The following is a 17,648-nucleotide window of genomic DNA, read 5'->3' on the forward strand; positions in this document are numbered from 1 at the left end:
CACTAATTGCACAATGCCACTCCATGCAAGGGCTTCCTTTGTATTCGTGATCAGTGGCCGAGAGTCATGCCTTGCAACGAGGCAATGCTACTTCGCCAGACATCCTCTTTCTGGGGGCAACAAGCCCAGTGTTCATATTCATTTGTACAGCGTGTCGTTCCTGACTCCCATTCACATCAGGTCTGGCTCCCACATCACGCATAACAGTGCCATTTAACCACATCATGTTCCTCCTGTCACATTGCCATTGGGCCTGCCCCACGGGCACCTGTCCCGCTTATGTTCGCTATCCAACGATCATCTCTGATCGCCCCACGTGTTTCCAGTATTTGACCTGCTTTCCCTTCTTTCACCAATCAGCTGTTAACCCTTGACTGTTGCCCTGTCTTGCCAAATGGCTAAAACCCATGTGTCCTACCTCTCGTGCATATAGAAATTTGCCACGCACTATTTTCACCGTGAAATGAAATTGCCGGATAGATCGGTGGGTCTTCCAGGACCTCATCTCAAGAAGTGTTTTCCATAACTCCATCCATACTACCAAGCATTCCATTACACGTCTTCTCCCCTGTTGTCGATGCGCACCAAATTTCATTACAGTCCTCGTTTTCGTCTCTGACACCCGGGTTCTCCACGTAAACTGATTATCAGTTTCACCATCTCATCAATCTATATTATCCTTATCCTGATCATCATCATCCCATCTCTCACCGCCGGTGGTGATATGTCTGTATCTCAGATTAAAAACAGATCAATTCAAACAGCCCAACTTATCTTCCACCTCATCAGTGATCAGTCAGCCCGCCTACACTAGCCATATCTCACGACGTCATTTTTGCCGCACATGCACATCCTTGTTCACACCGCGCTCAAGAACGTAGGTGCGGCGTCTAGATATCATCCTCTTTCCTCTTTAGGGTAAACTCATATAGACGACGCCTCGAGGCTTGCCTCGTGTTCAAGCTCTGCGCGCCAGCCTGGCCCAACCATGATATAAGAACAATCGCGCTGCCTTTCTGTTCGATGTGGCAAGTAACACCTCTTTTGGCCGTTCAGGCGTATCTGCCCAGTGCCGTTTGTCATGAGCTGACTTAGACCCAAGTTGGTTGTACACATAGCTCATATCCGCGTCACCGGCCTCGTATCGGCATCGCCAGCCTCATATCAATCATGACTATTGCATGGGCTGATAGTGGCGCCGCTACGTTCCCTCGCAGGCAGTGGGACTTGCTTATCGGTCGCGAAGGCACGATGGTTACAGCATCGTTTATTCCTGTAATAACCAACCACGGAACCTTTTGAAACGCGCTGAACGGCTCATTGTCATCGTCCTCGGGTTCGCACGTGATCGTCGTTCAAAACGTCCGTCGGGTTTCACCGACACATCTGTTCGTTCTGATCATCATGTGGAGTGCCAGCTCAAAACAGCTAATGCTTTCAGGATTTTCCCCTACGCCTAGCACCCACGGTCAACTCTCCCCACCGCAGTACTCCAGCGGTGTTATCCGAGAACCAAGGCGAGGCAGACCACTGGGATCCTCTTCAGCTCCATGGAGACTTCCGGGATCCGTCCCCCGGCTGGATCCGGCTTATTCCCGTTGACTATGGACGAAGCTATCTAGTATAGCTAAGTGCTAAGTATATCTTTTCGCGTTAAGACCTCAATGTCCTGAAGTTATGCCCTTTTGCCTCTCATTAATGTCGGGTGTGACAACTGTATTACGTCGAGCGGCCTGTTAGGGCCAATCAGGGTGGCCAAGTAATGTATGTAGGTGTCGTTATGTCCTCCTCGAATTGTACAAAGTAAAGACCACGTAACACAGCAATTCTCGTGCTTCTGAACTCCTTCAAAGTTATCGCAGTTATCGCAGCCCAGTGCATCATTCTGGAAGTCTTTACGGGGAAAGTCGCCCCAACGTTCCTTGTGTAGAAATCGGACATGGAACAGCGTACCCTGGGGTCCTTGGAGGAGTCAACGCGATTCGATTTGATCCTTGCCTACCGGAAGCTTCGGAACCCCTCTAGACGCCTAGAACTGTTCGGCAATGTGGTAAACATGTCATGGCCACATACCTCAATATGTTATCTACCCACAACGTTAACGTTCTTGAAGCCACATCACTGAGGTCCTGTTCTTTAATATCCGCTGTCATCGAAAAAATCAAGACAGCAGGAAGACACGGCAGATCTTTCTCACTGTTTATATCGACCAGACCAGAAGCTCGCACAGGGGCTTTTTAGGTTAAACCGATGTTCTAAGTTTTGGTCTTACCAATGCTGATAATCTACAGGTGACCACATGACTGGAAAGTCTAAAAGTACCACATGTACACGATTTAAACGACTGGTAAATAAAGTCATTGCTGACTCCAGTGTCGACTGCCTCCGGTACCTTGTTTGCAAGCCCGAGGTCTCTTGCACCCCCTGGAATCAGATCTTGAAGTGGTGCGAGCAAGATTTCTGGTCGCACGGCCATTCCCGAGTACGCAAACTTAGACCTGACATACGGTATAAATACAGCACACAGGCGGGCCCCTCGAACTGGCTTGTTCCTCTTGTTCTGGATATTCTGGATGGTGAAATACGGTTCTGAAGGCAGATGGGCGCAAGCTTCCAGATCAGAATCAGAATTCTTGGTTCGTCAATTTATCACTGCATGATACACGGCTTAGGTAGTCGAAACACGCATGAAGTAGTGGACAGCCAGTACGCCGAATTCGAAATTCTAGACCCTGATATCATGAAGTTCGTTGCCGAGTCGACCTATGCCACTACGGTACAAGGGGGACCACGTACAGCTCCTGGACTTGTGACAGATCCTCAAGATCTTGTCGACGTTCCGTTTGATCGTGAGAGGTATTCGTGCAATAAAGAACTCAAGCCTGGCGTCGGATGAGAAACTGCAACCGAGTAGATCAGTCATTTTCTAATCTGTCACCTAAAGCACAGCACACGGAAACAACTTTAGCATCGCAACCGCGCCATGTGTATATACGACGGTCTGGGAGTCCCGACGTGTTCGACTTGACCCCCCTCCACAGTTGATAGCTTGTACTAATCATGCGTTATCCGCCACGTGTCGTAGTAGTACGTGCTTGCAAGAGGCACATTACCTCCACTTCCTCCTCTTGGACCACCTGTCAGTCACTTGATCTTATATAGGGCATTCCTAGGTTTTTCACCAAGTCGCTAGCTCTATAATAGACTGTATTTAGTGGTGTAGCTATAGTAGTCGGTACAACTCATGTTCCCACGATACCTTGTCTGCTGGCTCCGGCTTCTGAAGAAGCCGGAGTCAGAAACACGTCCATTATCTTCATAGCCATGTGCCTTCCCTGCCCATTGCCCGGAACCTGGCTCTCCTATGTTTCTTCTGTTCCCTCCTCAGAGACACCTGACGCCTGTCTGGTTGATTCTTAAATCAGAGTCGCTTTCTGCATTATCTACCTCGCTTCCGTAGGTGTTAGGGGCTTCGGCGCTCCGTTTACAGTGTCCAACTTTTTGGTGGACTTTAAGTGGGACTGAAGGGATGTTCGCTCGACTGTCACGCCAGTCTGCCAGGTGGCTAGATGTGCGCGTCGGACACACATTGTCTAGCAATGACAATGCCATGGTGAGTCTTTTCTCAGCTTATTTACCGTCGTCATCTGAACTGGCGGATGCTCCACGTTTAGTCGGTCGATGTAAACGTGCTCACCTGTCTCGACTTGTCGTGGCGCGGGCTGTGTGCCCAAACTATTGAGCCTGTGTATCATGGCTTGAAAAATGTCATGGAGGAAGACTTGGACACAGTTGCTAGGCTGTTGTCAGAATTAGATCCCCTTGGTGAAGAACTTCAACAGGTGCGTCGCACTTTTGCCTGTCTCGCCAGACTAGCTTAACTCAAACAAATTTTTAGACTAATGAAAATTTAGAAGCACCATCTCATTCGCAGCTCTCGTTACCGGCGATCGCGAGAGTTCATGCGGCAGAGGACTGCGCATTGCCGTGTCCTGACGTTTCACTGCCAGAACGACCGAGAAGAAAGCGTCGGCGATCTTCTTCTTTAGTGAGCATAAATCAATTATGCATAAATTAATGCTCACCTTGGTTAAAAGGTCGAACCGCTTGTCATCAAACCCACGCACCCATCTGCTCCGACAATTATCGTTTCACCGTGTCCATTCCAGCCACGTGAAACCTCGTCTTGGGTACCGTATCAAGATGCATCATTTGGCACGCGCCTCACGGTGCCTACATACGCCCCGTCAAACGGCGCGTTTCCGCCCCTTGTAGTGGGCCCACTCAATCTCAACGACCACGTCGATGATTGGAAGTATGTCAACGGCCATTGGTGTGCTGTTCTTCCCACACAGGATGAACAGTGTAGAAGGGGGCTATATTCCAAGAGTGTAGTTTCTAGGCGGCGTTCGAGGCTACAGCCTCCTTGTCGGACGGACGTTTGAGTTTTTGCTGCGCCCATGTGTCCATCTACCACTAACTTCATTGTCGTCCGCTCGTTGCATTCGCCGTATTGGGCAGTTCATTTCATAAAACATATGGCATTCTCATGTATTGTATCTATCATGTTATCTAAATGTTCAATACCACTGTAGAGATCAACTTAAGTACCGTTTGTTGTGCTGGAGGTTGTACGGAAATGGAAGACACGTTTACTTGACGTGGGAACTTAAATGACGTTCGCCTCCTCACCCAGTTCCCCCGCAAACGTCCAGACCCGTTCTTTATCTCCTTTCCTTTCAAGCACACTGACTGCTAAAGCCAGTTTTATCAAGTCCAGTGCTAACCGGAAGTTAATCCAGTAGCACTACGTATTATAGCTGTGGCCACTCCACGCGCTCAGTCTGACATGTCGTTCAGAGCGCTCTTCTATGCGTACGTCTTAGGCGGTCTAACGTTCATCCCATTGGCCATCCTTATCATCGTTGGGATCGCCATATACACCTCTATCCCCGTGCAAATTCACTCAGCCAAAGATGCCAAGCCAGAGCTCCACACCAAGTCGACTGAGCCACAAGCAGAAACCGAAGATCCTACATCATCGCTGGAAGTCAACGACCAGCCCAGGACGCGTAAAGGCTGGCTGACAATGCGTAGAACATTCGAAGAATCCACGTCGTCCGATGGTTCATACGTCACGCTCGTCCGCTCCTACCTTGATGCGCGCTCCAAGGACCCTAAGCGCTCACGCCCGAAAGACATGTGGTACGTTGTCCTTAAGGGCAAAGTGTTGTACATGTACGAGGACGAGAGTAGAACGGAGTGCGAAGCTGCAATAGAGTTGGGCGGTCATGAGGTGTGCGTTTACCCGGACGGACTTCTGGACGGGGAGCTCTTCACGAAACGGAACGCCATATGTCTGCGCCCGAGACCAATACCTGAGGAAAAAGGAATGCCGAGCGTGACGAAGGAGATGGCACTTCAAGATGTTGACATCGACGAGAAAGTAGAGGAGGCAGGTGGAAGTTCGAAGAAGCAGATCAACGAACGCGAGCGACTTGTTGAAGAAGAAAAACAGCGGGACGCTGCGCGACAAGAGGCATTTAGCACGTCGACGCCGTGGTTCATCTTCGTGCGCTCCTGCGTCGAGATGGAGGATTGGTACCTTGCGCTCATTCATGCATCTGAGAACCCGACTGGCACGCCTACTCTCAACCCACTCCAGAACGTATTCCTCCCCTCAGAAATGAACCAACTCGTCGTGACTCTTGATGAGCAACCCGATGTCATCCCCATGCGCTGGTTGAACGCGCTTCTTGGGCGCATATTCTTTAGCTTCTACCGCACACAGACGTTAGAGTCGTACATCATCGGTCGTCTCATGAAGAAGGTTTCCAAAGTCAAGCGCCCTGCATTCCTCACAGACATTTCTGTCACCGAGTTCTCAATTGGCAACAAGGCTCCGACACTTAGCAAGCCAATGTTAAAGGAGCTCACGAAAGAGGGCGACGCATCGCTCGAGGTGCGCCTGTCATACAAAGGGGAGGTCCGTGCGACCGTCCAGGCTACTGTTATTATCAACCTCGGAGCTCGATTTAAGTCGTACACCGTTAAACTGGTGCTGGCAGTTATTTTGCGGGAGATAGAAGGAAACCTTCTTATCAAGGTCAAGCGACCACCGAGTAGTCGGATATGGTACGCGTTCACGCAGACCCCACGCGTGGTCCTTGATGTGGAGCCCATCGTGAGCGATCGCCAAATTACGTTGGGCATGATACTTGACACCATCAAGTCAAGAATCATTGAGGTGGTGAGTATGCCCGATGATCATTATATTAATCACAATCTAATTTCCCTACGACTTAGATTCAAGAGTCCGTTGTGATGCCCAACATGGATGATATTAGTTTCTTTGACAGCTCACCTTACATCCACCGTGGCGGACTTTGGTCAGACGCTGCCCGGCGTGAGCAGTCAGAGCCCGCCCCAACTTCATCGGACGTTGAAGGCGTAAAGCCTGCGGCATCCGAATCAGACCTTCCATCCGTTCCAGGTACATCTGAAGAGGTCACAGCACCGTCAATAAAGCGTGCAGTGTCTACTGAAGACCTGGGAGTTGAGGCATCATTATTTGAAGGCATGCCAGTCATCCGGCCCGCAACCACTGTAACCTCAGACAAGAATATAAAAGCCTCTAGACGGCGATCTTGGTTTTCATCTGGGGGAGATGAGTCGGATGTATGCGAGGAGGTCGAGGAGTCTGATGTTCGTGGACGGCAGAGCCGGGCTTCAAGCTCTTCGACGCCGAGACAAGATCTTTCCGCGAACCCAGACAAACCTGCGGGCGAGATGGAATTGGATGACGAGACACCTGGGTACCTCTCGCCACAGTACAACGGCCGGTCCTCATCAACACACTCTCAAGCACGTTCTAGGTCCTCTCGAGCAGACTCTTTTTCATCTTCGGTATCGGTCGGTGGTGACGAGTCCCTAAACGGCCACTCAGACTCTGGTGCTGCCTCCAAGAGCCCCCGGGCTTCCGTTGGTTCGAATACAGCGAGCTCCTTCCTCTCTACGCTCAAGTCGAAAGCCGCAGATAAACAAGCGCTGAGCAACTCTGCTAAGGAGGCAATGCGTAAATGGGGGGTCAATTGGGGTGGTCTTAAGAAAGATAATAGTGCCAACTCTCAGGATGACGTGCCGGATGTCGGACCTTCGGATGCTCGTACCCGGACAGAGAGCACACATGGCCGCCCCAGTTACGCAGAAGTGCGTGCTGCTGTTGCCGGACGAAAGGAGCGCAGGGACGACGGCGGGTCTGCTCCTATTCCTATTCCTAATGGGAAAAGATCCACAAGCCCGTCGAGCGGTTACATGGCATCATCATCTGGTGCACCCGCATCGCCCCCACACATCACACAAGGCGGTTCATCAGAAGGGAGCTCCTCATCTAAATTTGTTGCGCCTTCCCTGTCAAGGTCTGCGACAGAAAGTGATCCACTCAAAGACCGTGATTTCACGGATATCACAGAAGAGCACCGCAGGCCATCTATCATTCATACGCAACCTTCACAGGCGCGGACAATGACTATTCCGGGGATTCATGCGAGCCATCGTGGGGAACCTATGTCAATGGGGAACATTGCACCATCGTCAGCCCCGCCGGAGAGCAAGCCGATGGGGCCTGCCATTCAAAGCATGTATCGGTTGTGGAAAAGCCCGATTCTGACGGGTCAACAACAAGGCTCGGAGAACCAGTCGACGCCTACACGCGCAGACACAGAGGAACGTAATGCTGATGTTCTCCCACTCAGTCTTTCTGCCGAAGTCGCATCACCACCTCCACGATCTGTTCCTCCCCCTCTTCCTCCGCGGACGATATCATCTGCCATCGCGGTACCACGCACGCCTGATTTGTCCAAAGATTCCACTGTTCCCTCGGTATCGTTTGCATCAGACGAGATGAGAGGAGCTTCGCCGGTGCAGGGATCATCAGATCCATCTCCAGAGCTAGCTGAAACGTCGGCACCCGTTGGGATACCTGAATTGGTGATTGCCAAGGGACCGGATAACAGGCCTCCATTGCCGCCGCGCAGAATACAAACTCCAGCATGATAGCCTATAGGTCATCCGTTGAAATTTTCCTTCTTCATGTACATCACTGATCTGCATCGCATTGTCGGTTATCTCTCGCTCCATACCGTGTTCTTGTTCTGAGGTTATTTTCAGTATAATCAACGCACGTATTTAAAAGTGAACTCTGCATACTATCCTTCATGATGACCTGTTCACGACATAATAATGTGTCATGTTAGTGGTTTTATCAGGTACAGTGAGTCACTGTATTTGATTCGGTGGGACCGGGTGGGTGGCGTAGCGCTTGGACACCGAAATTTTATTTGCTTGGACTTTGAGAAAAGAAAACGGGTTCGACGTGGCGATGAAGTTTCATGCACTGGCCAGCAAAGTAAAAAAAAAAATTATCTGGCCCAAGCAACAGACTCGTGCACGTTTATTTTGTGACTGTCTCCAACCAGCGCTGCGCTGCGTATCTACGCTCAAACTACCACCGATATCGTACACTTGTACTTTTGCGTCACGCTGAATGTTTTGTTTCGTAACGTTTTCATGTTTTTCTTCGGTTCGGTTCGCCAAGCGGTTGCTAATTTGACAGGAGGGTCCGAAGAGGTTGTCGTCAGGATGTCAGTCGCCGTAACTTGTAAGGGAGTGCGTGCCACCAAAGAATCACAGACGTGTTGGCCCTGGCCGGTCCAAGCTTCTTATTACTTATTGTTTGAAACAGAAGACCATGTTGCTCTTGCTCTCTGTGCTCTCTGATCATCAAGCTCTCTCAAGTTGAATGTTTAGACAGCTCTGAGCTCTTAACTCAATTCCAAGTTTCATTCTGACATTCCTGTCACCGGCTTCACCCTCCTTGGCCAGTTATATAGCCTAAGCGGCGGGAGGAACTTAGTTTTTAAAAAAAAAATCTGGTTCAACTACTACTAGTACCCTCCTCGTCCTTCCGGAGGCTTTCTTTCCTTCTCTACCACCGACTGTCATGTCCAAAATAATGTCCTACAACCCCCGCAAGGATTCTTCAACATCCTTCAAAGTCGGTTTACCCGTCTCAGCTACTACTTCTCTCCAGATATCACCAAATCTCGAGGCCCTTCTCCAACATGACGAGCTTACCCGTCGTGGCAGCGGGTCGCCGACCAGTCTATACCATTCTATCTCGCACTCATCGGGATTCGCTGTCAGTCTTCCTCCTCCACCACCCCGGAATACAGCAAAGAAGCCAGCCAATCATGAGAACCGCGTCAAGGAAATTCGGCGGAAGAAGAGCGTTAACGTTACCAGGTCTGGTTCTTGGCCAGATGCTCTTCCTGCCATGGCTAGTCCCGTCGGTCATTCAAGCCCCGCGTCCTCGAGATGTGCTACGCCCAATCCCTATATCAATCCAACTCCCGTTGTACCAATTATTAATACATTTGATGATAGAGAAGCAGGCAAGTACTTCTCTTGGTTATATCTGGAAAAATAACTCACGTCAACTCACACGACGACAGGTCCCACATCACTCCTGTCACTGCAGAATGGTCATGCGAGTGGCACAGATACGATAGTTTCTCTTGCGCACAGGAGTGAACCGGATGTCTACCACACTCCTGATTCACCAGTACATCTCATGACTTCCTGCCGCTCCTCTCCTGCTTTGCACAAGGTCGAGAAAATCTTCACGAAAGGACGCGAGTCTTTGAGCATTCTCACAAGTGCTGCTATTCCCAGCAGTATGAAGCCAAAACAGGACGATCACGTTGATTCCCGGCCTCATCGCACTGAGTTGGCAGAGTCTGGCGCCTATCAGTCATCTCTTCCAGGTCAGCTTCTTCCATATCGTTACGGTGAGATGCTAACGTCAGTTCATGGCTGTAGTACCCCAAGTGCGGCAAGGGCGAGGACCCGGATACCGAGCATTATCGCATCAACTACCCGCGTTAGGAGAGACAGCCACTGTTTCCAATGGCTCCCCTCTGCTGACTGAAACGAGGCAGTACTCTCCTGTGCGAGCCAAGTCTCCCCTCTCGACTGGTCAAGACACGAGAGCCAGCTCACCTTCGGATTCATCTACCCGCTCCTCCTCCCCCAAATCTGGTTATTCACCGTCAGCACCAGCTGTATCTTTTAATTCATCACGCACATATCACGCATCTTCATTGCCCCATTTACCTCCCATATCCCCGATCGAAATGCCACTTCTGCCCTCGCTGCAGAAACGAGCCAGTCATGACCAACAATCATTCATCGATTTTTTCTCGCCCTCTTCCCCAGTCTCCCAGGACGACGCATCTATTATGTCCGCTCGTCGTCCATCTGCACCAGCTATATTATCTTCAAGCATATATTCTAGAACTTCTTGTAATTCATCTTTGAACGACCTTCCTAGCATGGTTTTTGCCCCGGCCAGTCCTACTTCCGCCGCTAACGAAACTCCCGATTCCCCAGGATACTCGCGGCCGAGCTCTTCGACTTCCTCATACTCAGACGTTTCGGCAATGATATTTGCTCCCACAAGTCCCTCTTCTGGTCCATATCTGTCGCCTGTTTTCCGTCGCCCTGGTTCATCATGTTCTTCGACGACCTCGCTTGCAACGCCTGAGTTTGCACCTCCCAGCCCAGCATTCCTTGATACCACAGATACCTTGAGACCACCCATTCCGAATTCTACAAAGCCTCTGTTTGAAAGAAGGGGCCGGAAATCACGTTTCCAGAAACGTTCCTTTTCGTCCTCTCCTCAACCACCCCTTCGTCTCAAAGTGCCCCTACCACCAACGACCAACACGCTCGATGCCAACGAACGAGCTGATCTCATACGGAGAAATCGCAAGTTGGTGCAACTGTTAGGACAAACCCCGGGAGTTGAAATGGCTACGTCAGAAATAGAGGAACCACGTCTATTTAAGATATTACCGCAGCCCGCCTTCTCTGCTTTGTTGGGATCATCGAAACAGAAGCATCATCGTCATGCAATGTCTGTATCTATCGCTGTCAAGACTCCGGGTTTCAAATCGGAACCGTCATCGTCATGGCAAGTCGTAGACTATCCATCAACGCACAGCGGTCGCAGATATTCTGCTCCCTACACCCCAAGTAGCTTTACATTCTACCTTGATGATTCACAGGAGCTACCAGCCACTCACGATCATCACGGCCCGCACCGCCATCGGGATCCGCAGCACAAATGTGGTTCTCCAACTTCTTTCATTGATCTTTCAGACGAAGATATATCACATGATGCTTCGGACGTGATCAGTATAGAAATGCCGACCACGGGATATAGTCGCCGAATCTTCCATCATTCATCGTCGACACCATCTGTGGTGGAGACCTTGACGCCCGAAGAACAAGCCGAAGCCGAGAGAAGAAGAAAGCGTGACAAGTTGGCTAAACTCCACCGTTTCCTTGGCTCTCGCGTCCCTACGGACTTAGTTGTTGGTCATATAGCGGGTCCGTCTTTACCTCCATCGTCGATGCCTGTGGACGGCAGCGACATGTGGCTTTACAGACGAAGGAGCGGTTCATCCGCCCCATCGTTCGAGCGTGTCAAGACAGAACTCGATGACGAGGAGAAGGCTTTGAATGTCAGGCGTGCTCAGAAGATGGAAAAGGTTTTTCAAATTCTTACTGCGCGTTATGTGAAAATGCTCATCATTGTACAGCTTTTCGGTATCCCCCCTCCGCAAACCTTGTATCATACTCGCCATGCTCCTGCAACAGTGGCTCGCTCTCAACCGACATCCCCTGTAGCGTCCCCTATGACCCCGACTTACATACCCGCCAATGGTCCTGGTTTCTCTCAGCGTAATCCAAACCAATCTGCGTACATGAAGGGGAAGAAATCACATCATCGCCCGGGAACTTCGGATTCAACTACATTCCTCATTCCGTTCAAGCCCAGCTCTCCAGAGCCTCAGACGTCTGGCTTTCTGGATACGCTCGTACAATCTTCTGTGTACATGAACTATCAGCATTCTATCGCGTCTCTGACGGACATTATTGAACGAGTGAGTGGACAGACGGGGAATTATGTACGGCACTCACAATTCGATAGGATGACAGGGCGTCTCTTGCGGAGCTTCATCGGTTCCTCCACGGGGATCTAGTGGATTCTCCAGTTGAGGAACAGCCCTTGCTAGAATCCCATAGGATTTCCGGTTCGTCGTGTTCGCACAAGCCGGAACGTAGACTCTCGTTACCAGCGCGGACATCTATTGCGTCGTCTATAACCTCTGATATGTCGATGCCGTCGCCATCCGATTTCCAGTTGCGCAGGCGAAGAGCTGCTAAATTGACACATTTCTTCGGCGTGGATTATCGTGAACTTATTCATGATATTCTGGAAAGCATCGAGAAGGGCGTGGAAGAGGAAAGGAAGAGAGGGACGCTTCGGCCCGAGGAAGTTGAAGTGAGTTCAACCATATTTGATGAGATCATCCACTTACGGTTGCCTTGGTGCGCTAGTCTTTGCTGCATAAGCTTCATGACCTTCGGACAAGACAGGATGGTTTCTTATAATAATCAGTACTATAGCACTCGTTTACCGGTTTCACTTTTATGTCGCTTTGTCATGACGCGGATGTCTTGCATATGACCTTTTCTTCAGTTTGACATTCAACGAGTCCAGATGAGATTCCCAGCTTATGCTTCACCACACGCACTCAGAAGTCAAACTTGTGATCCAGATATGTAAAATGCAACGAATAACAGGGGATATCATAGGATAACTAAATCTCCATGACACGAATGACACCAGAATATGTGAGACTCGTCCATGAACTGTGGTCGTCGGTGTATGTACTCTCCATGCGAAGCAATGTCAGGCTCCCGTCCTGACATTTCATCGCCTTGTGGAACAGGAGAAAGCTGTCGCGAGGAAGGATAGCCACCAGCTGATGCAGCCAACTCGCTATCAATACGGGCTTTTAACATGCCAAGGCTAACTTGACGCTTGTGACGAGTTTCGGGTGAGAGTCCAACGTCGAAAACAGTCCGCGGGGATGGCGGGGCAAGATTACTTGATTTATGAGTGAAAGACCCACGTCGTAAATCCGTGTGATTAAGGGTGCGACTGGAGGGTCTGCCCGGCACTCCAGGAGAAAACGGTCTCGAGGTTGCTCTTGACGTGGAGCGCTGTTGTGCGAGCTGGTCTTCTAAGATGCTGATTTGCTTCTGCAGGTTATGCGACTTTGCCTGAGCTTCGAAGACAGTGGTCTCCAAAGCACGAATCTGGGAATGGGCGTTGGAGAGATCCAAGGCATGTTGGACTCCGCGTGCACCGAGCATTTCGTCGTCCAGTGAACGAGGAGCAGCCTCGTCTGATGAAGAGGTTTGAAGCTGCTCTATCTCATCATCTTTAGCGCTCAACTCTGCCCGCAGAGCTTCATGCTCGTAGTTAGATCGTTCAATGAAGGCGCGGTGTTCCTCGGCAAGTTTCCTGTATGACCGAAGGTCCGACTCCAAAAGGGACATTGCTTGTGAATGCTGGTTAGATTCTACGGAGAGGCGGTCAATGATTTCTAGCTGACGCCCCTCAATTTGCCGCAGCTGTGTACGGTCCCCCTCCAAGCTCAGCACTGCCGCCTGCGATGACTCTAGTTCAGCCTGCAGCTCGGCATAGCCCTGCTGTAGTTCAATGATCGATTGTTGCAGCGAGACTGTGTCCTTCTCCTGCGACGAGTTCGCCTCTTTCTGAACTTGAGCTGCCTCGGCCTCCCGGTCCACCGCCTCGCTAAGCGCAAGTTCGAGCTTCGAGATGAAAGTATCTCGTGAATTCTTTTCATGCTCAAGCTTGTCAATTCGTTCCATCAAATCCATTTTGGCGGAGGTAAGCTCCACAAACTTGGGCCGCATCTCATCCAGAGACTGCATCAACCTCGTTCCCTCTGTCTGAAGATCTTTCTGCGTCCTCTCTGCTTCTTCAGCTCGCCTATTGGCAGCCCTTAGGTCGCTATGAGCATTCTGTAGAGCACGGTCGCTCGATGATAACTCTGACGCGACCTCACCAAGCTTTTGCTGAAGCTGCTTAATCGCGCCCTGGTTGAAGTTGACCTGAGACTGGAGTGACGCGCGCTCTTCAAGCAACGCATCACGATCCTGGTTGGCAGAGTGGAGATGCTCTTGGAGGGATGAGTGTTGCTCCTCGAGACTTGCGTGCTTAGCCTTCCACTCAGTTTCGCCATCAATCCGCAATTGAAGTTGAGATTGTATCTCATCCTTCTCGTGTTTTGCATTTGCGAAAGTCTACTTGTTTGGTGAGCACAAGCGGACGAAGAAGTAAATAGCTGCATGCCTGTTTGAGCTTAGAGAGCTGGAATTCGAGCTCTTCGGCGCGATCCTGAGTGTTCTTGAGTGACTCCTCCAGCTGTTCGGCACGATCATCGCTTTCTATTTGCTCCTCGAGTTCGCGAACACGTTGTTGATGTTGTTCAGATGCAGACCTCACTTCCTCTAGAGAAGCATTGAGAAGCTGTAATTCTCTTTCCTGAAACGAGGTTGAGCAAGCATTCGTGTTAGAGCTAAATTGCTCACTTGATCTCGCGACTTTTCAGCCAGGTCTCTTTCTCGTACCAGGGCTTCTTGTAGTTGCATGTCGAGCTTGGATGAAATGCTCTCCAGGTCTTTGACGCGTTCATCGAGCGACTGCGATTTGTCGCGTTCAGCCTGGAGCAATTCACCCTTCTCTTGTGTCTCTAGATATTAAACAATAAGACGAGAACGTCATCGAAGTGCTCAACATACCGATCTCAAGTTCCTCCAGACGAGCAGCTGAAGCAAGCAACGATGTCTTTTCTGAAACCAGGAGGGAAATAGTCTTCTGATGATTTTCATCCTCCGCATTCCGACGTTTAGTGGACTCCGCCTCTTTAGAGTGCAGGTCTTGTATTTCAACGCGTGCTGCGGCGAGTTGGTTTGAAAGCTTCTCAGCCTCCTCCTTGTGTGAACTCCCTATGCGGCGGTGATCGTCAAGTTCCTTTGCATGACCCCGGCGAAGCTCATCGGCCTGAGACATCAATTGCAGAATCTCTGCCCGACTTGAGCGGTGCATGTCCTCCAATGATCGCTTCTCTTGTACCACCACCTCTACACGCCTCGACGCATCTTGAGCACGTTGGTGTTCCTGCTGAAGCTGAAGCTGAAGTGTGCTCTTTTCTTCCTCAAGCTTCTGTAGCTGGGCTTTGGTCCCTGTGATAGTGGATGAGAACTCAGCCGACATAAAAATATAGACTGACATGCCTGTCTCGACTGCTTCTAGGCGACTTAGCGAACTCCGTAGGCTGCTGTTCTCATTTTGAACAGAAGTGACTGTCGTCTGCAGGGACGTCACCTGAGACTGCATAGAAAGAGATGACGAAGTAGCAGGCCCATTTGTTGATAAAGATGACGAAGTAGTAAGCCCATTTGTTGGTAGAGCGTCCACTCTGGGCAGAGACTCGATCCAGTTCACGTCCGAATCTGCCGGTGTGAAGCTAAGGAATAATGAAATTAGTTTTATCGGAATAAACAAGTCAGAGATGTAGACATACAGGTCAGCAACGTCATTCTTAGTGTCCTCCGTGGATAGTGCAGAATGCTGGGGAGCGGGAGTGAATGACCTCGACGGAGGTGGACTTGCCAACGCGCCGTTGCCAGCGGTCTTCTTCCGTCGCTTCTTGTCGAGCTACAGAGGATACGTGAGCCCATGAAATAGCTGAACTTTCCGAGGATGCAATTACCAAGGCCTTTGCCCGAGCGGCCTTCGCGGCGCGATCATCCTCAGACATTTGTGGAAGGTTGAATCAATCGTCAGTAGTCGCCAACCTCGAGTGAGCAAGAAAGTGAGAGTAAGTCAGCGAGGCGTAGCAGTAAGAAACGTTCGTGTTTAAGAAGTCTAGACTGCAGCACGGGCAATTGTAGACTTTGTCGCGACTCGGACACGTTTCATAAAGTTACACGCCCGGATTTGAAAACAACCGCATAAATGGTTCACTATAGACTGTCACGCATTAACCATGATACCATCCGAGTCGAGAACTTGCAGTATCGCATCACATATATGAACGCAAAATGGTATTGGGTATTATAATTAATCTCAGACCCCCAAAACACTGAACATCTTCAGAGACATAGGTCCGTACAAAAATGATATCCTCCACTAACCAGGCCTGTCGATACACATAAACGACATGAACGTGAGTCTGCACCTCTGTGCAGATTACCTATAAGCATTTATCATGCATGTCAAACAGGAATGCCCTGTTGATGGCCAGAATACACTGGCTGGAACTGCTGAGGTTGCGTCTGGGGTGAGTGGGCAGGCGTGCCACTGTGAGTAGAATAGGTGCCTAGTTGCTGAGGTTGCGAAACAGGCGTTCCAGTGTACCCCGTAGCAGGAGCACCCGTGAACTGAGCCGGAGCACCTGTGAACTGAGCCGGAGGTGCCTGCTGTTGTGCAGGCCATGATTTCTGCGCGAAAAACGTGGACTCTTTGACAGAATATGTCCAGACACTATTGCCACGAGTAGTTGCAATGATGGAACACACAAGCAGTGTGCAAGTGTAGCCCAAGACTAAAATGATACGGTTTAACGAAGACTTGACCTAGATCCCCTAACTTACATATGAAGAAGTTGAGGAATGCGAAAGCCTCCACTGTCTGCAACTCCATGCAATACGCATTGATGGTAGGATCTAGTGATGATTGAGCGTGATACAAAATGGTGTCTGAAATTCACGCACCATCATAAACGCAACCTTCAGGGTAGTAGAAGTTATAGGTGTAGATAGCTTCGCCAGCAGTGGCGACCCACAGAATCGCAAGGACGACTACATATCAGAAGGATGAATTAGACAAAGACATTATCTCAAAATAATATTACATACAGAGCCACGAGAGTTCGAAGACAATCATGGAGGTGAACGCCCCACGTCGCACGAAATCAATGATCAACCTGTGAATAACTGAGATAATCCAGGTGACCAGACATGGCATACGTACATGACTGGAACAGTAAGAAGTGTCAACGCCGCGGTTGCAACGCCTAAGGCACTAAAAATGAAATAGAAATATGGTACCGTCAACGAGATGAAGTAGGCGTTGAGTCCTAATCCAATGAGCGAGAACGCGATGGAGAGTGCTATAATATCATATTCAAAAGTCAGCTTCTACCAAACAGATTCAATGCTTACAGAAAAGGGTGATACGCATCACGGAAAAGAAACCCATATTGAACAAGCTCACAAACACGTTCAGAGAGAGGGAGGGAGGGATGGTATGGAGAGATTCTCCAAGGTGAGCGCCGAACCTTATACTAGCAGACTCGCTTCTCGGAAATCCGGAACAAAAGCTATGCCCTGAACAAAGTCTAGGCCCAAAAAGTCACGAGAAACTTGGCAACTCGTGTTGAACGTTCTCTCCCTGATCAGAACCTCAGTAAGCTCCATTTCTGGGTATCCAAGTACACACTGGTACTTACATTTAGCACTGGTTTCCCCCAATATTGTGTCGTTGCATAGCTTCTGTGCCAATCTATCAGCGATAATATGAATCATTTTGAGGAACCTGACTCCTGAATGCGCGGGCCTCGGGAAGTCGGCAGGTACCGTTAGAATCAGCCAAAGTCTGCCACCCCAAACCATTGAATACTTCAATTAGTGCTCGCCCGGAT

General features: G+C 49.9%; 7 protein-coding genes across 7 annotated transcripts; 4 read left to right on the forward strand and 3 right to left on the reverse strand.

The window, feature by feature from the left end:
- Positions 1 to 3,205: 3,205 nt before the first annotated feature.
- Positions 3,206 to 4,607, forward strand: DEU56DRAFT_768424 (uncharacterized protein). Its single transcript, XM_041351240.1, has 4 exons — positions 3,206 to 3,613; positions 3,675 to 3,842; positions 3,899 to 4,048; positions 4,098 to 4,607. The coding sequence occupies exons 1-4, from the start codon at positions 3,530 to 3,532 to the stop codon at positions 4,443 to 4,445; spliced, it is 750 nt and encodes a 249-aa protein (XP_041214873.1). The 5' UTR covers positions 3,206 to 3,529; the 3' UTR covers positions 4,446 to 4,607.
- A 76-nt stretch (positions 4,608 to 4,683) lies between these two features.
- DEU56DRAFT_877216 (uncharacterized protein) lies at positions 4,684 to 8,379 on the forward strand. Its single transcript, XM_041356024.1, has 2 exons — positions 4,684 to 6,250; positions 6,307 to 8,379. The coding sequence occupies exons 1-2, from the start codon at positions 4,850 to 4,852 to the stop codon at positions 8,053 to 8,055; spliced, it is 3,150 nt and encodes a 1,049-aa protein (XP_041214874.1). The 5' UTR covers positions 4,684 to 4,849; the 3' UTR covers positions 8,056 to 8,379.
- A 2,120-nt stretch (positions 8,380 to 10,499) lies between these two features.
- On the forward strand, positions 10,500 to 12,107 carry DEU56DRAFT_724449 (uncharacterized protein; the record flags this gene model as incomplete). The annotated part of the gene is made up of 3 exons (XM_041347822.1): positions 10,500 to 10,540; positions 10,652 to 11,612; positions 11,664 to 12,107. 3 exons carry the CDS (start codon positions 10,500 to 10,502, stop codon positions 12,105 to 12,107), a joined length of 1,446 nt encoding a protein of 481 aa, XP_041214875.1.
- Positions 12,108 to 12,211: 104 nt separating this feature from the next.
- DEU56DRAFT_724346 (uncharacterized protein) lies at positions 12,212 to 12,519 on the forward strand (the record flags this gene model as incomplete). Its single annotated transcript, XM_041347813.1, has 2 exons — positions 12,212 to 12,409; positions 12,466 to 12,519. Coding segments are annotated over 2 exons (252 nt in total), but the record flags the coding sequence as incomplete, so codon positions are not given.
- A 134-nt stretch (positions 12,520 to 12,653) lies between these two features.
- DEU56DRAFT_317144 (uncharacterized protein) lies at positions 12,654 to 14,251 on the reverse strand. Its single transcript, XM_041345625.1, has one exon. The coding sequence runs from the start codon at positions 13,870 to 13,872 to the stop codon at positions 12,718 to 12,720; it is 1,155 nt and encodes a 384-aa protein (XP_041214877.1). The 5' UTR covers positions 13,873 to 14,251; the 3' UTR covers positions 12,654 to 12,717.
- Positions 14,252 to 14,297: 46 nt separating this feature from the next.
- DEU56DRAFT_317365 (uncharacterized protein) lies at positions 14,298 to 15,997 on the reverse strand. Its single transcript, XM_041345628.1, has 4 exons — positions 15,717 to 15,997; positions 15,528 to 15,661; positions 15,238 to 15,470; positions 14,298 to 15,186 (listed from the first exon to the last, which is right to left on the reverse strand). Exons 1-4 carry the CDS (start codon positions 15,762 to 15,764, stop codon positions 14,675 to 14,677), a joined length of 927 nt encoding a protein of 308 aa, XP_041214878.1. The 5' UTR covers positions 15,765 to 15,997; the 3' UTR covers positions 14,298 to 14,674.
- A 224-nt stretch (positions 15,998 to 16,221) lies between these two features.
- Positions 16,222 to 17,206, reverse strand: DEU56DRAFT_751152 (uncharacterized protein; the record flags this gene model as incomplete). The annotated part of the gene is made up of 6 exons (XM_041349562.1): positions 16,222 to 16,550; positions 16,600 to 16,671; positions 16,720 to 16,806; positions 16,864 to 16,931; positions 16,979 to 17,117; positions 17,170 to 17,206. The coding sequence occupies 6 exons, from the start codon at positions 17,204 to 17,206 to the stop codon at positions 16,222 to 16,224; spliced, it is 732 nt and encodes a 243-aa protein (XP_041214879.1).
- Positions 17,207 to 17,648: the final 442 nt, after the last annotated feature.

The sequence above is a fragment of the Suillus clintonianus genome (genome assembly GCF_016758775.1).
Source record: "Suillus clintonianus strain FC179 chromosome Unknown DEU56scaffold_3, whole genome shotgun sequence".
Lineage (NCBI taxonomy): Eukaryota > Fungi > Basidiomycota > Agaricomycetes > Boletales > Suillaceae > Suillus > Suillus clintonianus.